The sequence below is a fragment of the Polyodon spathula genome, chromosome 29, assembly GCF_017654505.1.
Source record: "Polyodon spathula isolate WHYD16114869_AA chromosome 29, ASM1765450v1, whole genome shotgun sequence".
Classification (NCBI taxonomy): Eukaryota; Metazoa; Chordata; class Actinopteri; order Acipenseriformes; family Polyodontidae; genus Polyodon; species Polyodon spathula.
Genome location: NC_054562.1, coordinates 2,220,832 through 2,237,541, shown reverse-complemented (window position 1 = coordinate 2,237,541; position 16,710 = coordinate 2,220,832). Strand labels below are relative to the sequence as shown.

Below are 16,710 nucleotides of genomic sequence, written 5' to 3'. Positions count from 1 at the left end.
CTTAATTTACTTTTTTTTTTCATTCCAACTAAAATTAGTTACCTAAAATAACGAAATACCTTACCAAAAATAAAAGGGGGGGTGCGGGTGATAACAAATGGTGCGCCTTAAAATGTGAACGCAATAGTATTATTTAGAATCTTTTAATAATAATAATAATAATAATAATAATAATAATAATACCTGTTTTAATTCATTATTAAACTCACAATTACACAGTTTTCATTTTCCCATCGGATGTATTTGGAAGGCAACACCCAGCCAGCCTCTCTGTTGACCTACATTTCAACATCCAATCAAATAGCAGTATATAATTCTAAAGGCGGGACACGTTGTTACAATAACCAATCAGAAGAAGCCAGTGCTCCGCCGTCAGGACTCCGGGTGGGAGTGCCGACAAGGAAGTATTGACGGGTAGAGTGTGAGGTTCTTTGCTCTTCGAGAGAATCGCAAAGGTCGGTAAACTTTTAGACAAATGAAATAAACCGGGGTTGTTTTGTTCTCTTTCCCTCACACACTCATACAAATAATGGTTTATAAATTGATATTTAAAAGGCTGTCATAATGCAGCCCTTTAACTGGGTTGTTTTTTTTCATAACCTATATCAGATAACACAAGCTTTGAAATTCAAATGAGAAGCAGTAGTCGTCTTTAATTCATAAATACTTGTTGTCATTTTTAAAAGCGTTAGTTGCATTGTGATCCTGCATTTTTATTCATCAATAATAATAATAATGATATTAAAATCTGTTCACGTTTATGTTTAATACGTTTCAGTTGCAGCTTCAGTACAGCGGGGTGTCTTGTTGGTTATAATTTGCATATTGTTCCTGGTTTGCCTGTTATTTCGTTTGCATGTATTTCTAATATTACGGTAGCATTGTTTGCTGAAATTGCAAATATAACGCTATGTTGTTGTTGTTGTTTATTTCTTAGCAGACACCTTTATCCAGGGCGACTTACATTTGTTTCAAGGTATCACTTGCTCAATTACAATTATAGTTGCAATATCCTAAAGTTACATAAACGACTTCACACACTGACATGTTTATTTATTCTACATAACTGATTAATGAATCTCAGGCAGAAATACTATATAACTGTTATTTTATTCAAACAAATGGGGTCACTGAAAGTTGGTTGAAAATACAAGGATAATAATAATCTTTTATTTTTATATAGCGCCTTTCATAGTGGAGCACCATCACAAAGCGCTTTACAGGATACGAGGCTAGGGTGTGTGAACCATGCATCAGCTGCAGAGTCACTCACTCACAGACACTGAGGAGGTTCAGTGACTTGCTCAGGGTCTCAGAGTGAGTCAGGGGCTGAGCTGGGATTTGAACCGGGGTCCTGCTGGTTGCAAGCACGTTTCTTTAATCACAGGACCACACAGCATCCTGATGATTGAATGACAAATGTGTAATTGAACTGTAATTGATCAATTATATGGTATAATTTCAAATGCGCAGGTGTGTCGTGGTTCAAGTACATTTTACGGTGTAATTGCAGTGAATCACGAATTGTACAATTGGAACTGAGGCCAGTCCTGCGCTGAGTGTCCCGTTTGCCTTTGTGTTCCCCAGCCCTGGTATCTGAAGCATGTCTCCAGAAGAGCTGACGTACCTGCTGGTTCTAGCTGTGTCCATTCCAGTGGGGTTCCTGTTCAAGCATTTCAGTAAGCATGAAAAGTAACCACTAAAAGTGGTTGAAAATACCAGAATAATGATCGAATGACAAAAAGCTATAATCGATCAATGATGTAGTACAATGACAATTACACTGACGCAGGTGTGCCGAGTCTCAACTACGATGACATTGTAATGACAGGTAATGACGCGTTGCACAAGTACAGTTGTAGCTGACCCCAGCTCTGGACTGGACACTTAGTGGCACTGCAGAACACCATGAAGACACGCACTGCACTGACAAAGGCTACTGGAGCCACAGAAAATCACAAACCCGAATGAGAAATGTTAAGTTCTGGCTACTCTGCTAAAGAGCTGGGCTTTTCAGAACAGTTACAAGTGCTGACGCAGGTCATAGGTCAGCCCTTAATAGCAGTAGCAGCTGAGTCACTGCCCTCCTTTGCAGACCAAACCGGACCTCTAGAATCCATTCTCTTACCAATTATTAGCAGCAGCATCATTATCCCTGCCCTCCTTTACTCCTTTGCAGTCCTTCTGTTCAGCGCTTGCCAGGCGCGTCGAGTCCAATTTATTTTCACCCGCGCTATTTCAAAGTCATTTCATTCCCAGTAAAACAGGTTTAAAAGGCCCTGCGTATCAACAGCACACTCAGCCCTGCATCTCCAGCCAAGCCCCACCCCTTGTTCGCTGTATTTATCACATCTCTCTTCAGAGTCGTGCATACTGATCAATCCTCTCCTGATCACTCGTTTTATCACCAAACTCCTCAATAATGCGATCCCAGTCATTATTTTATTACTGTAACATCTCAAAAAGCTCTGCCAGTGTCTGTGATATTCTTTGAGCGCTGGATGCAGAAGCAGCTATCGCCTTTGTTTATGTCCGTGTTATCTCTGTGGTGCAGGGGGGGGGGCTATGTGTATTGCTCAGATATGCCCCTTTTTTCAGCTCCTATCGGTCTCACTCCACCATTGAAAGGTTTTCTCTGCTTTTTCCAGAGAAAAAACGACTAGAGACCTGTGCTTGACGTATTTTTCATGATGTCGGACAGGAGAGAGTTAAAGCAGTACCAACGAAAGCTCTAGAATCCATTCTCTTACCTTTTATTAACAGCTGCAACATTATCCCTGTCCCTCCTTTAAAGCAGCGATCACCAAATGAGACACTATTATTATCGAGCTGTCTTGATTGATTTAATCTTCTCCTGTTGTTATAGCTCCTCCAGTGAAGCAGGGGGCAGCGCTGATCCTGGGCCTGGCTTTGACAGTTGCTACCTGTGGGATCCACACCCTGCATTCTCTCATCACAGTGCTGGGCACCTGGGGCATCATCACGTACAGCTGGAGGTGAGAGATGGGCAGTTTGCTTGTTTTTGTGGACGCTTCTCCTGCATGGCTGTGATTTGTAGCAGCATCTTAAACGCTTTTTGGGCTGTCTGTACCTGTGGATGCTTAGACACTCAATGTTCCCCTCTCAGCATTCCTCTCGTAAAGTACAGCTGCGTAAAAATGATTCGGATCCATCTCTCCGCAGGGGAGGGTCATTGGTGTGGATCGGGCTGATTTCCCATTCAGAGTCAAGAAACAGCTGCTTGTGTGGATCGCAGCTCTCCACAGAGTCTAGGAAAAGCAGCGATCCTCACAAACCCAAGCAGCTGTTTCTCCACTCTTCACTCTGAATGGGAAACCAGCCCGATCCACACCAGCGGCCCTCACCTGACTGTCAGCACCTGATTTCAGTGGACAGCTCGATCCGAAGAATCGAATTGTTGGTTTGTTCCGCACTATTGGAAAGCACTTTGTGTGCTGCGCTAAAACAACACCAAAAAAAAAAAAACATGTCGCTTTATCTCTCTTTAGTATACTGAGCATCAAAAGAAACGTATCACTTCTATTGGGATAAAATTCACTAGCTGTGGTCGAAAAATGACAAACTCTGTTTTAGAGCAGGTGCAGTGACTTTTTATCGTGCTGATTAACAATCGACATCACGAAGGTGCTGCAGAATGATCTGTCGCTCTCGGGCAGGTGTTGTGACTCTTGGTCTCCCGGTTGGCGGCCTGTCATTGGCTGAGTGTGTCTGGTTACACTGTCTCGAAGGGTTTGAAATCGCTGGCTGTGAGCGCCCAAGACTGGCTGCACAGCCCACCCCAGTCCAGCCTCCAGCATGCCGTTCACAAGAAGGCGCTGCTCTCTTCACAGACGTGGCGTATTTTAATTTTTTTGTGATTTTTCTTTATCGCTTTTATTCACGCTTGCAATTCAACAGCTGAAATCACTCCATAGCCAGCATCCAATCAACTGTCTCACTAATTAAGTGATTAAGTGCTTCAGTCACTCAAGCGTGTCATGGGCAAGGATGAAGGATTGAGTGATTAAAAAGAAAAACATTTTGTCAATGTCAATCATTTATATGACTTTTGTTTAAAAAATAAATGTGTTATAATAGCGACAGGTTTCTTTTGATGCTCGGTATTCAACACATGCTTAAATACGGATAGAAGGACATGGCACCATATCTCGCGAGTGGCTCCTCACTGTTAACATTAGATCTGTTATTGTTGCTTTGACTTTACTAGTGTGTTGAGCAGCTGACGTTGAAAAGCAAACTAATGCATGTAATTGACCGATTGGTGTTGATGCATATTCACACTTCTAACCTGGCTGGCTGGTAACTGGGGCGTGTGTATGGGACTGCATGTGTCTGTTCTGTGTCTTTTTAAATGTAGGTTTTAAATCAATGAGTTACTTGTTTAATTGAAACCCAGACTCCTATTTTTATTACAGAACAGTCTTCATTTATGATAACCTCCCCCCCCCCCCCTCTCTCTCTCTCTCTCCCTCTCTCAGGTTTGCCCCCTCCCTCGCTCTCTCCTGGTCCTTTCTCTACCTGCTGTTTTTTCGGCTGGTCACATGGTTTGGTCTGCCCGCCCCCACACCTTTTACCAACGCAGTGCAGTTGCTGCTCACACTCAAGGTGAGGCACGGACGGCATCGCAGATCAGAGCCCTGCCCGGGAAGGTTTTTGTAATGCCACTCCTGTCCTGACCCGCTAAACCCACTCCCACTCCTACACGCGCATGTATTTTTTCCTTCGATTTTTATCCCCATCCCACTCGCAATAACCTTCAATCCCACAACAGAGACAGATTTCAACCGGGCTGATTCTGAGCCCGAAGGCAAATATCTTCCCCATGCTACTAATAAAAAAAAATGACATTATTTTCAACAGTTTAACAAACAGGATCCAGACAGAATTTTTATGTTTATCAAGCAGGCAGTAAAAGATTAAAACCTAGAGTTTAAACCATGTCTCAAAAAAACTGCAGCTCCCTTTGCTGACTGACACACACACACACACACACACAGATAGACTGACTGAGAGATGGACAGACTGACACACACACACACACACACAGATAGACTGACACACACACACACTACTCTGACTGACTCTCTATCTGTCTGACTGTGACTGTGTGTGTGTGGGACTGAATGACTGGACTGTGTGTCCTGTGTGTGGTGATATCATGTCTGACTGAGATAGACTGACACACACACACACAGATAGACTGAGAGATAGGACAGACTGACACACACACACAGAGATAGACTGACTGACTGAGAGATAGAGTGACAGACACACACACACACACACACACACACACACACACACACATACAGACATACTAACTGAGAGATAGGACAGAATGACACACACATACAGATAGACTGACTGACTGACTGAGAGATAGACTGACTGAGAGATAGGACAAACTGACACACACTCACAGACAAACAGAATGACGCACAAACGGAGAGATAGGACAGACTGACACACACACACAGAGATAGACTGACTGACTGAGAGATAGACAGAATGACACACACACACACAGATAGACTGACTGAGACTGACTCTGACTGTCTCTATCTGTTTGACCGTTTGTGTGTGTTGTCTATCTGACTGACTGACTCTATATCTGACTGTGTGTGTGTGTCTGTAGATGACTGACTGACTCTCTATCTGAAGACACAGACACACACACACACACACACAGACAGACAGACTAACAGAGATAGGACAGACTGACACACACATACAGATAGACTGACTGACAGAGATAGACTGACTGAGAGATAGGACAGACAGACAGACTGACTGACTGAGAGATAGACAGATTGACACACACAGACAGACTGACAAAGATAGGACAAACTGACAAACACACACACAGATAGACTGACTGACTGAGAGATAGACAGACTGACTCACAGATAGAGACTGACTGAGAGATAGGACAAACTGACAAACACACACACAGATAGACTGACTGACTGAGAGATAGACAGACTGACACACAGATAGAGACTGACTGAGAGATAGGACAAACTGACACACACACACAGACAGACAGAATGACACACTGCGTGTTACCTCTCTATCTGGTCTGACTGGTGTGTGTGTGTCTATCCGACTGACTGACTGACTCTATCTAGACTATATGTCTCTGACTGACTCTCCATCCTATCTGACTGTGTGTGTTGACATATCTGACTGACTGACTCTCGATCTAGACTGACAGACACACACAGACAGACTGACTGAGAGATAGGACAGACTGACAGACACACACAGATAGACTGACTGAGAGATAGACAGACTGACACACACAGACAGACTGACTGACTTGAGAGAGACAGACAGACTGACATGCACAGACAGGTAGACTGACAGAGAAATAGACAGACTGACATTAAAACTGGGAGAGCTATTCACAGTGTTGAAGAGTGTTTCAGCTTGAAAGCTGCCGCTATGTGTGTGTGTGTGTGTTTTCTTAGTTCTCGTTTTGCTGATTGAAGTTCCTTTCGTTTCTCAGATGGTGAGTCTGGCCAACGAGGTCAAAGCCTTTCACCTGGCCAAGAAACAGGAAGTGAGCTCGTTCAGCAAGTCCACCGTGATTGGCCACATCTCCAAGGTTCCCTCCCTCTACGATGTGCTGTGTTATAGCTACTGTTACATCGGCATCATGACAGGTACAGGGTTATGTGTTCTGGCCGTGCATAAATTAGTATTAGCTATTTCTTTATTTATTAACTGTCCCTTTACCTTGTCCTGTTACAGTTGTTCTTTGCGGTTCTAATTACAGTTGCACACAGCAGTGTGATCCAGTCCAGGTTTTACTACCAGCGTGATTAGCCCCAGTGTGTCTAGGTAACAAGCTCAGGTGTGTCTGATTATTAAACTCCTAGTGAAACCAGGACTGGATTAAATTGCTGTGCAGCGGGAGTCTTATTTACATCCCTGGATTGTAACTGCAATTTAATATCACTACCCTTATAAAAGCTTAGCATCGTGAAAGCATAGCAAAGTGTAATAAAGCACAGTGAAGTCATGGTAAAGCATAGGAAAGCAAGGTAAAGAACAGAGAGGTGAGGTAAAGCATATTAATAAATTTGCACAATTGGTATTAATCAATAACATTCTGGCAATAGAGAGCCTGTTGTGATCAAACTGATAAACTCATTGAAATTTATAAGCCAATATTTGTCTTTCCTTTTTTTAATACTTTTGATATAAAATATTTGTAGATCTCAGCAATACACAGAGCCCCTGCACCACAGAGATAACACGAACATAACAAAGGAGACAGCTGCTTCTGCATCCAGCGCTGAAAGAATATCACAGACACTGGCAGAGCTTTCTGAGATGTTACAGTAATAAAATAATGACTGGGATCGCATTATTGAGGAGTTTGGTGATAAATCGAGTGATCAGGAGAGGATTGATCAGTATGCACGACTATGAAGAGAGATGTGATAAATACAGAGAACACGGGGTGGGGCTGGAGATGCAGGGCTGAGTGTGCTGTTGATATGCAGGGCCTTTTAAACCTGTTTTACTGTGGGGGGGGGGGGGGGATGACTTTTAAACAGCCCGTGTGAAAATAGATTGGACCCGACGCGTCCAACAGGCACTGAATAAACAGACCGCTAAGGGTTAAAACACAGAAGTTAATTGGTACTTTAATTGTAAAGGGGATGGAAGTTGAGCTTTCCTTGTTTTTGAAAGCAACACATTAACGAATGGATTGTTCAGTACCTGCCAGTAAATATTTCTGGCAGGCAGTTGCTGGTAAATGTGTTGATGAATTGCTCTCACATGTTTCCGTGTGTCCTCTCTGCTCTCCACAGGCCCGTTCTATCGCTATCAGACCTACGAGGACTGGCTGAGTCAGCGCGCCTCGAGTTCAATCCCAGCGCTGAGCCCATGTCTGCAGCACCTGCGCTGGGTCCCTGTGTACGCAGCTCTCTTCCTGGGCGTGTCCGCCGTCTTCCCTCTCGCGCACGTGCGCTCCGAGGACTTCCTGCAGCAGCACTTCCTGTACAGGTAGCCGACACGCAGAGGCGGGAGAGACTGACAATATCTATATATTTTTTTTTTTTTTGCCCTGATTTTCACCCCCAATTTAAAATGGCCTTCTTTCACCAAAGCAATTCCCCACACAGCTGCTCAGGAGAACTGAAGGTTCAGCGGGCGTCCTCCGATCCCACGCCCGAGCCAGCTTCCTCTTCCAGGAACTCGAGAGCGTGTGTCGGCGAGCTACCGCCCTCTGGTGGACAAATGCCAGCCTTGCAGGGGTCCGCTCTGAGCTCACTGGACCCCTACCAGTAGGGTTCACTGTAGCGCCGTGAGGAGAAACAGTCTCTGCCAGTTTCACTTCCCTAACCCCCCTGGGAACACCACAGCCAATGAGACTCTCCCTTTGGGATCCCCAGAGAGACCAGTGACGTTGCACAGCCAGGATGCACACCTGCGCTCCCCTGACTGTATGACTCCCACCGCGCACCATGCGGCTGTGCCTTTACAGGCAGGAGGCTAATTAGCCCAGTGTGTATCTGTGCCACCTGGCCCTAACTCAAATCTAAATTAGCGACTATTATATAGCACTGCTCCTGTAGTATAAAAGCGCTGATCTCTCTAACCTCTCCCTGTGTTTGCGTTCTAGACTGTTCTACATGGTTCCGGTGTTCTTTGTGTTCCGGATGCGGTTCTATGCTGCCTGGTGCACAGCGGAGGCAAGCTGCATCACTGCAGGACTGGGGGCATACCCAGAGGGGGCGCTGTCCAAGGCAGGAGGGGGTCCCACAGTGGAGTACAGGTGACTGTGATCACATTAATAACATGCTTGAACATTAGCCTGCCTGACTTTCTCAGTTTCTTCAGAGTTGAGCGTTTTGAGGTTCTGGGTGAACTGCCTTTGCAGCATTGCAAGATCCACTCACAAGAAGCAGCAGATACTTCCAGTAGATCACAGGCTTTGCTCAAGGAAGCCGAGCCTCTTGTCTGCTTGACGGCTGGTTTGTGGTTTGCGTTAGGGGTAGCACCGCATAGCAAAGTGGCAGTCGACCTCAGAGATTGATAGTTGACTCATCACGCATTTCTGTAAAATTGAAATTCTTACACCCAGAGTAAATAAAGGATATAAATGACAAATCTTGAGGTGTTCTAAATTTGCACGCCACGCTATGGTTGACCCTATGTTGACCTCTGTGTTCTCTCCCCCTCAGCCCCTCCCCGGACTCTCCTGTCCTCTATGACTTTGAGACGGTGCGCAACATTGACTGCTATAACACGGACTTCTGTGTGAAAGTGAGGCATGGCATGCGCTACTGGAACATGAGTGTGCAGTGGTGGCTTCACAATTACATCTACCGCAACGCACCCTTCCGATCGTACATCATGAGGTGAGCACTGTCTGTGTGCCTGTCTGTCTGTCTACTGGAACGCACCCTTCCGATCATATGTCATGAGGTGAGTTCTGTCTGTCTGTGAGTGTCTGTGTGCTGTCTGTGTGAATGCACCCTTCCGATCATATGTCATGAGGTGAGTTCTGTCTGTCTGTCTGTGAGTACTGTCTGTGTGCCTGTCTGTCTGTCTACTGGAACGCACCCTTCCGATCATATGTCATGAGGTGAGTTCTGTCTGTCTGTGAGTACTGTCTGTGTGCCTGTCTGTCTGTCTACTGGAACGCACCCTTCCGATCATATGTCATGAGGTGAGTTCTGTCTGTCTGTCTGTGTGTCTGTCTGTCTGTCTGTGAGTACTGTCTGTGTGCCTGTCTGTATGTCTGTCTGTCTGTCTACTGGAACGCGCCCTTCTGATCGTATGTCATGAGGTGAATACTGTCTCTCTGTCTGTCTGTCTGTGTCTCTGAGTGTCTGTCTGAGTGTCTGTGTGTCTCTCTGTCTGACCGTCTCTGCATCTGTGTGTGTGTCTGTGTCAGCCTCTGTCTGTCTACATCAAAACACATTTCAAGCCATGAAGGCTGATGTAAATTCCCCCCTCTCCCCAACATCCTGTCCCTGGTTAACATGCACTTACTGTGAAAAGAATGCTGACGGGTTACTTTGGCAGGGGCTGAGAAAGCACGGAACAAACCGTTTTTGTAAAGCTATTAGCCAGATATTTTTCACTGATTTTCTTTGTCCAGTATGCGTGGGGTACCGTACTGTGCCTCAGGCAGGTGTATTAACCCCAGTGCCTCTCTCCCTGTCAGAGCTGCCTGGACCATGTTTATCAGTGCTTACTGGCACGGGCTTCATGTCGGCTACTACCTGTCCTTCCTCACAATCCCCCTGTGCCTGGCTGCAGAGACCTCGATGGAGCGCGGGGTGCGGAGCCGCCTCTCTCCTGCGGGGCAGTACTGGTTCGATTGGGTGCACTGGTTCCTGAAGATGCGGGCCTATGATTACATGTGCATGGGCTTCGTCCTGCTGAGCTGGGAAGACACGCTGCGCTACTGGGGCTCCATCTACTACTGCATCCAGGGGGTGGCGCTGCTGTGCATAGCGCTGGGGCAGGCGCTGGGCAAGGGAAGGGGAGGGGAGCAGAGGGAGAAGAGAGGGGGGGAGGAGAAGCAGGAGGAGAGGGAAAAGGGGGAGGAGGAGAGGGAGAAGAGAGAGTGAGGAGGCGAGAGGGGGAATGGATTGGAAGGGAGAGGGAGAAGGAGAAGAGGGAGGAGAGGGAGAAGAGGGAGGAGGACGAGGAGATGAGAGTGAGGAGGCGAGAGGGGGAAGGGATTGGGAGGGAGAGGGAGAAGGGGGAGGAGGATGAGGAGATGAGAGGGAGGAGAAGGAGAGGGGGGAATGGATTGGAAAGGAAGGAAGGAAGAGGGAGGGGGAGAGGAGTTAGAATAAGCAGGAAGGCGTTGGAGAGGGGGATGAGAGGTGGGAAAAGTGGGGAGAGGGAGAATGGATTGGAAAGGTAGGGAGAAGCGGGGAGAAAGGAGATAAGATGAGTGAAAGAGATGGTGGTTAAAGGAGGAGGAAGGGTTAAACAACAAGAGGGGAGAAGTGGAAGAAAGGGGGGAATGTGGTATTAAGAAGGAAAGAAGGAAGTGAGAAGATAGATCGATACAATCGTGGCCTTTTTAGTATGTATCATTTTTCATACACTGTAAATATTTTGCCTCTGTGTTACTGCTAAGTTCCTGCAACCCAGACCACGCCCACATTCCAACCAGCCGTTTTCTGTAATCCACACCCACAAATCCTTAAACTCGCTGCAGTGGACCATGTGACCTACTGCAAAGGTACCAGGATGCAGCGGTTTATACATGGAATCCACACCCACAAATCCTTAAACTCGCTGCAGTGGACCATGTGACCTACTGCAAAGGTACCAGGATGCAGCGGTTTATCAATAGTGTTGTATTTAAAATGAAACACCAGCCATGCAGATATTTCAAACACACATAGATACAGCGCATTTAAAGAGAAGAACCACAATATTCTCAGCACAGTGAAGAGATCCTGTGTGAGAGAAAACATAGATTTTAAAGGCTGGTTAGAGCTCATTTAAATTGGTGAGCAGAGATCCTGTTAATAAAGCTAATAAGAGGTGAGAGAATGGATTTTAAAGATGGTCAGCGCTCCTGTAAAGGGAGGGGTCAGTGATCCTGTTAATAAAGCTAATAAGAGGTGAGAGAATGGATTTTAAAGATGGTCTGCGCTCCTGTAAAGGGAGGGGTCAGCGATCCTGTTAATAAAGCTAATAAGAGGTGAGAGAATGGATTTTAAAGATGGTCAGCGCTCCTGTAAAGGGAGGGACCAGTGATCATGTTAAGGGAGAATGTATTAAGTTAGACCACCTTTAAATACATCACTGTAGATGTAAGAGTTAGTAGCTTCAAATGCCCTTTAATTGTTTTTGTTATCCCGTTACTATTTCAAGGTGTTTGCAATCAGGCAGGGTGCTTGTGCTGCTTCAGTATTGAGGCATTAACTCTAAATCTTCCCTTACCTGACCGAGCTTGTCTGGAGAACCCTAACTGCCAGCACTGAACTGTCTTCCTCTTTTCCACTACAAGCATGTGACATTACGACCTGCAGAGTGGGCGGGGCTGGCAGAGGTGAAAGGTCGTGCTGTCACATGATTTGAAAGGATTGAGGTAGGCTGTTCTGTGCTGTGGTTTAGGGTTCTCCAGACAAGCGCAAAGCAGATTTATTGAAAGATTATGATAACTTTACTGGAGCGACAGAACCACTGTGAATGATTGCAGACAGCACAGTAAGGGAAAGGTACTGTATCAAAGCAGTGACAATTCATACTGAAGCTGCTTTTTCTTAAAAGGATTGACCCTTTGCTCCCTGGTAAACCTGCCAAGCTGCCTAGCCAGTATTGTTAATTGTACAGCTGTGGCTGAATGTTTTGTGTCACCTAGAAATTTAGAATTGAGACATAATTTATATCTATCTATCTATCTATCTATCTATAGATAGATATTTAACATCATGTAGTCAAGCCAACTACAAAATGATATTACAAAAGTCTACCATAATAGCAGTACAGAAGTATTTCACGTTCGATGTCGAAATGTCACATTTCTCAGTTTTTTTCAGTTTTTCATTAAGCATATGGAAAACTACAAAGCGCTGTGTAATTCAATATGTTAACGTGACATTCAGCTGTTTATATTTGACTTTACGAAGCAGAATGAGTTCGTTCTGTAGGGTGATGCAAAACTTTTGGCCAGAGCTGTAGTTTCACTTTCATGTTTTGTATTAAAAAAAAGTTTGATCACAAGGCAAGTTGTAACGTTCCAGCTGCAAAGCTTCGTAAGTATTATCAAATATGTTTGTCGGATTGTTCTTTTTCTTGCTGATCGTCCAGAGAATCGAGATGTTGTATCCTGCAGTGTGGAACACCTGTAACACCTCATTTGGGCTTTGCACACAAAGCATCTTTCAGTTACTAGAAACTCCTCTGACGTGAAGCGAGTTCAAAACTAAAACCACAGCCCTGTCTGAAAGCGGCTTACATTCTAAGATTCAGTACGGCCACCTTTGGCATCAATAACAGCTTGCAATCTTTTTGGCATCGTGTTGTAATTTGATTCTGTTCTTCCTGAAGTTGCATGGAGCCCAAGCAGCTGCAGAAGCAATGAGGTGTTCTAGGAACTCTGCACACTGCTGTCTATGCGTTTAACAATATAGAGAATCAGAGCTGGGTGGTTACTCGGATCTTCCAAGTCATGCCTTTCAGCAGATTTTTAAATCAGCAGGTATTAATTCAAATTGACAGAAACCTATTAGCGAAAAATTGATTATGCTTTTCCCCTGATGTGCAATCTGCAGTATGAGTCACTGATAATAAGACAGTGGGCTGGAGTCTCAAAGCGATTTACTCCAAATTGTCACTAGCACAGTTTGGAATCACTCTGCGTTCTTAATGCAACTTGTCTTGCACGGTGCTTTGACCAGGAACTCGGCCACTGCTCCTCAGTCCTAGTTTCCATTGACATATTCGAGGTAGGCTTGGTTGGCCAACCTTTATATTAGTAAGCGCCATCTAGTTCACAACTAGCGTATTGCCAGCAAAACATTAGGAAATCCAAAGTGACAGTAGATGGCGCTGGCTGCGTTACAGATACTGCTAGCTAGAACTGAAGAGCAGCTCCCAATCTCAGGTGAAAGCACCTGCTGCTTATCAGGTGTGTGATAACGTGTTGCCATGGCTACCTCTGTGATGTCATAATGAGCCTCCCACCACTTGGTCTTTGAGTCTGCAGTCTTGTCCCGCCTTCCTTCTCAGATTCTGTTTACTTTCCTAAACACCGAGTCTCGTTCATGCGTTCAGCAAGGCCGGCAGCAGCACGGACACAGAGACTGTATTAATAAATAAGAGCAAGAACTTCCTTGTGAAATAAAGTGTTGCTGTTTTGTAAGAAACTGTGTCTCGGGTTGCTTCTTCAGCGTCTGCAAAATATATATTAGCTGCAATCACCTGCACGCAAACAAGTGCAATGCACTGTGCTCCTCCAGTTACTAGTTAGGTATGCAATGCTGTTGCATTTCATGTATTCGGGAATCCTAATCACCTGGCCTGTACAGGCACCCTTGTTCCATTCCAATCGTGGGATGGCGTGATGAACACAAGTCTTTTTTACACCTCCACCAAACTTGGAGCACCCCTACTCTCCCACACACGTTTCAGATTTGGCTGTAATCCGATACTCTCGATTTCATACAAATATTTTGTACCGATAATTACGCGATAACGGTGAGCCTGTGGAGGCAGTGCAGTCCAGTGGGTTAAAGTCCAGAGCTTGTAACAGGAAGTTCACCGGTTCAAATCCCACCTCTGCCACTGACTGACTCTGTGTGTGACCCTGAGCGAGTCACTTCACCTCCTTGCGCTCTGCGGATGAGATGTTAAATCAGTGTCTTATTGTAAGTGACTCTGCATATAATGCGCAGTTCACAGCCTGCCTCTGTAAAGCGCTTTGTGATGGTGGTCCACTATGAAAGGCGCTATATAAAGATATTATTATCTGTGTCCATTGCTTTTGCTGTTCCTAGTGTTATATTCTGCTGTTACCCTGGTAGACTATAGTTATAGTAAAAACCTTTTTTTCCCCGTAACAGTGTGGAGTATGGTGTGTGGGGAAAAATCCTCATTTAAATGCATGAAACTCTGAGGCACTGACACAACAAAATGTGAAAAAAGATCAGGGGGGTGTAGACTTTCTATAGGCGCTGTAAAGGACCTCGGATACCTCTTATATTTCGGCCAAAGGAAATTAAAAAGCGATGAATGACTGACACTGACTGACACACACACACACACACACGCACTCATCTGAAAGAGTCCAAGCTGGTCGTATACCTGAAACATGGGTTGTGTGTCACAAGTCTCAGAGAAGACTCTTAAAAATAAAAATTTGTCTCCTCGAAGGTGTGTGTGAGAGAGAGCGAGAGAGCAACAACTCTAATGGTCAAAACCAGACCGGACCAGCATACAATAAAAGAGACTGACTGAATAAAAGGGGAAATTATTATAGTCCAAGACTGACTGGACATTATTGGAGATTTCTATACAGGCAGACTTCCTAGAACCAGAGAGGGAAACAGAGGGAGAGAATTATAACTTTGTGGACTAAGAAAGAGGATAAGAGAGAGAGGGCGAGGGAGTGAATACTTTAATAAGTGGATGCTTGGCACAGAGAGATGTTGAGAGAGAGAGAGAGAGACAGAGACAGAATGGAGTGGAATGGATCAGCAAGGGGCACTGATCGATCATCAGGTAAGACAAGCAAATAACACTGTATGGATCTGTGTCTCTGTTTGTCTGTGTGTCTGTCTCGGTAAGGATCTGTGTGTGTGTTTGTCTCTGTGTGTGTTTGCCTGTGTGTTGGTCTCTGTAAGGATCTGTGTGTGTGTGTGTGTGTGTGTTTGTCTGTATGTTGGTCTCTGTAAGGATCTGTGTGTGTGTGTGTGTTTGCCTCTGTGTTGGTCTCTATAAGGATCTGTGTGTGTATGTGTGTTTGTCTGTATGTTGGTCTCCACAGAGAGATATTCCTAGACACAAACACACACAAAGACACACAACAGACATACAACCAGAGACCAGAGACATTCCTAGACACTACACACACACAAAAGAGACACACACACCACAAAAAGGAGACACAACCAGAGACATTCCTAGACAAACACCACACACCAAACAAACACAAACAAACGGAGACACACACAGACAAATTCTCGGAGACACAACCAGGAGACATTCCTGGACACAACACACACACAAAGAGACATTCAAAGACACACACAACACGGAGACACAACCAGAGACATTCCTAGATTCTGTGTGTGTGTGTGTTTCTCTGTGTGTGTGTGTTTGCCTCTGTGTTGGTCTCTGTAAGGATCTGTGTGTGTGTTTTTCTGTCCTGTGTCAAGTCAGGCATTGTTGCATCAAGAAAGTTTTTCGGTTCAGATAAACAAATAGAAGCTGTTCAATTAGGGATCTACCAAATGTGAGATTTTGAATGTTATTAATCGGGAAATTGAAGGGTCATTCATCTCTTCAGGGGTCAACAAATACCGGATTAGTGCTGAGAGAAAAAAAAAAAAAAAATTAAAAGCGCTACTGCCATCGAAGCAAACTGCTTAATTCTGTAGATAGGGCATATTTATCCCTTCGACGTCATGTGTGCATTGCACTTAGTAACATTAAAACTAATACTAATAAAATAAACCGTCCTTGGACAAATGCAATTTTTAAAAAAATACTCCAGAGGGGGGTAACTTTCTTGTTTGGTGTTTACATGACAACCCTGTTTAAGAGAGCCTCTCAGCGCGTCTGGTTTTCCTGTGACCTGTCCTTTGAAGACGGGGCGGTACAGCCGGGGGTGGGACTGTCGCATTGTTATTCTGATTTAAGTTGCTAAATTCTAGTTTTCAGCATTGGAGTTAAAAAAAATTGTAAAAATTTAAAAAATGAACGACAAAGCAAAAAAAACAAAGTATATTTCGGCAGAGGATCGTGTCAAGAAAGTTCCTCGAGAAACTGGACACGCAGATGGAGGTAAATTGTTTTGCGCTTCTTGTAATTTTTTCTTCCCGAATAAAATAGGATCGCTATTTAGATCGTTTAGATTCTGAACGAAAAACAAACCAACGCCTTTCAGTAAACAAACTGGACAGTCAACGCAGACCAAAAGCCTTCCTGTCGGTTTGTAGTCAGGTTCTGTGCTACAGGTACGATCCAGCACAG

At 44.8% G+C, this 16,710-nt stretch overlaps 2 protein-coding genes across 2 annotated transcripts in view; both read left to right on the top strand.

The window, feature by feature from the left end:
• The first annotated feature begins 193 nt into the window (after positions 1-193).
• Positions 194-10,619, top strand: mboat7 (membrane bound O-acyltransferase domain containing 7). The gene is made up of 9 exons (XM_041231923.1): positions 194-455; positions 1,588-1,679; positions 2,867-2,996; positions 4,500-4,626; positions 6,530-6,686; positions 7,845-8,040; positions 8,660-8,812; positions 9,222-9,398; positions 10,211-10,619. Exons 2-9 carry the CDS (start codon positions 1,604-1,606, stop codon positions 10,617-10,619), a joined length of 1,425 nt encoding a protein of 474 aa, XP_041087857.1. The 5' UTR covers positions 194-455; positions 1,588-1,603.
• A 5,634-nt stretch (positions 10,620-16,253) lies between these two features.
• Positions 16,254-16,710, top strand: part of tmc4 (transmembrane channel-like 4) — a 21,978-nt gene continuing 21,521 nt past the window's right edge. The window contains exon 1 of the mRNA XM_041232353.1: positions 16,254-16,521. Coding sequence (XP_041088287.1) covers positions 16,434-16,521 — 88 coding nt within the window. The 5' untranslated portion in view covers positions 16,254-16,433. The remainder of the gene's footprint in view (positions 16,522-16,710) is intronic.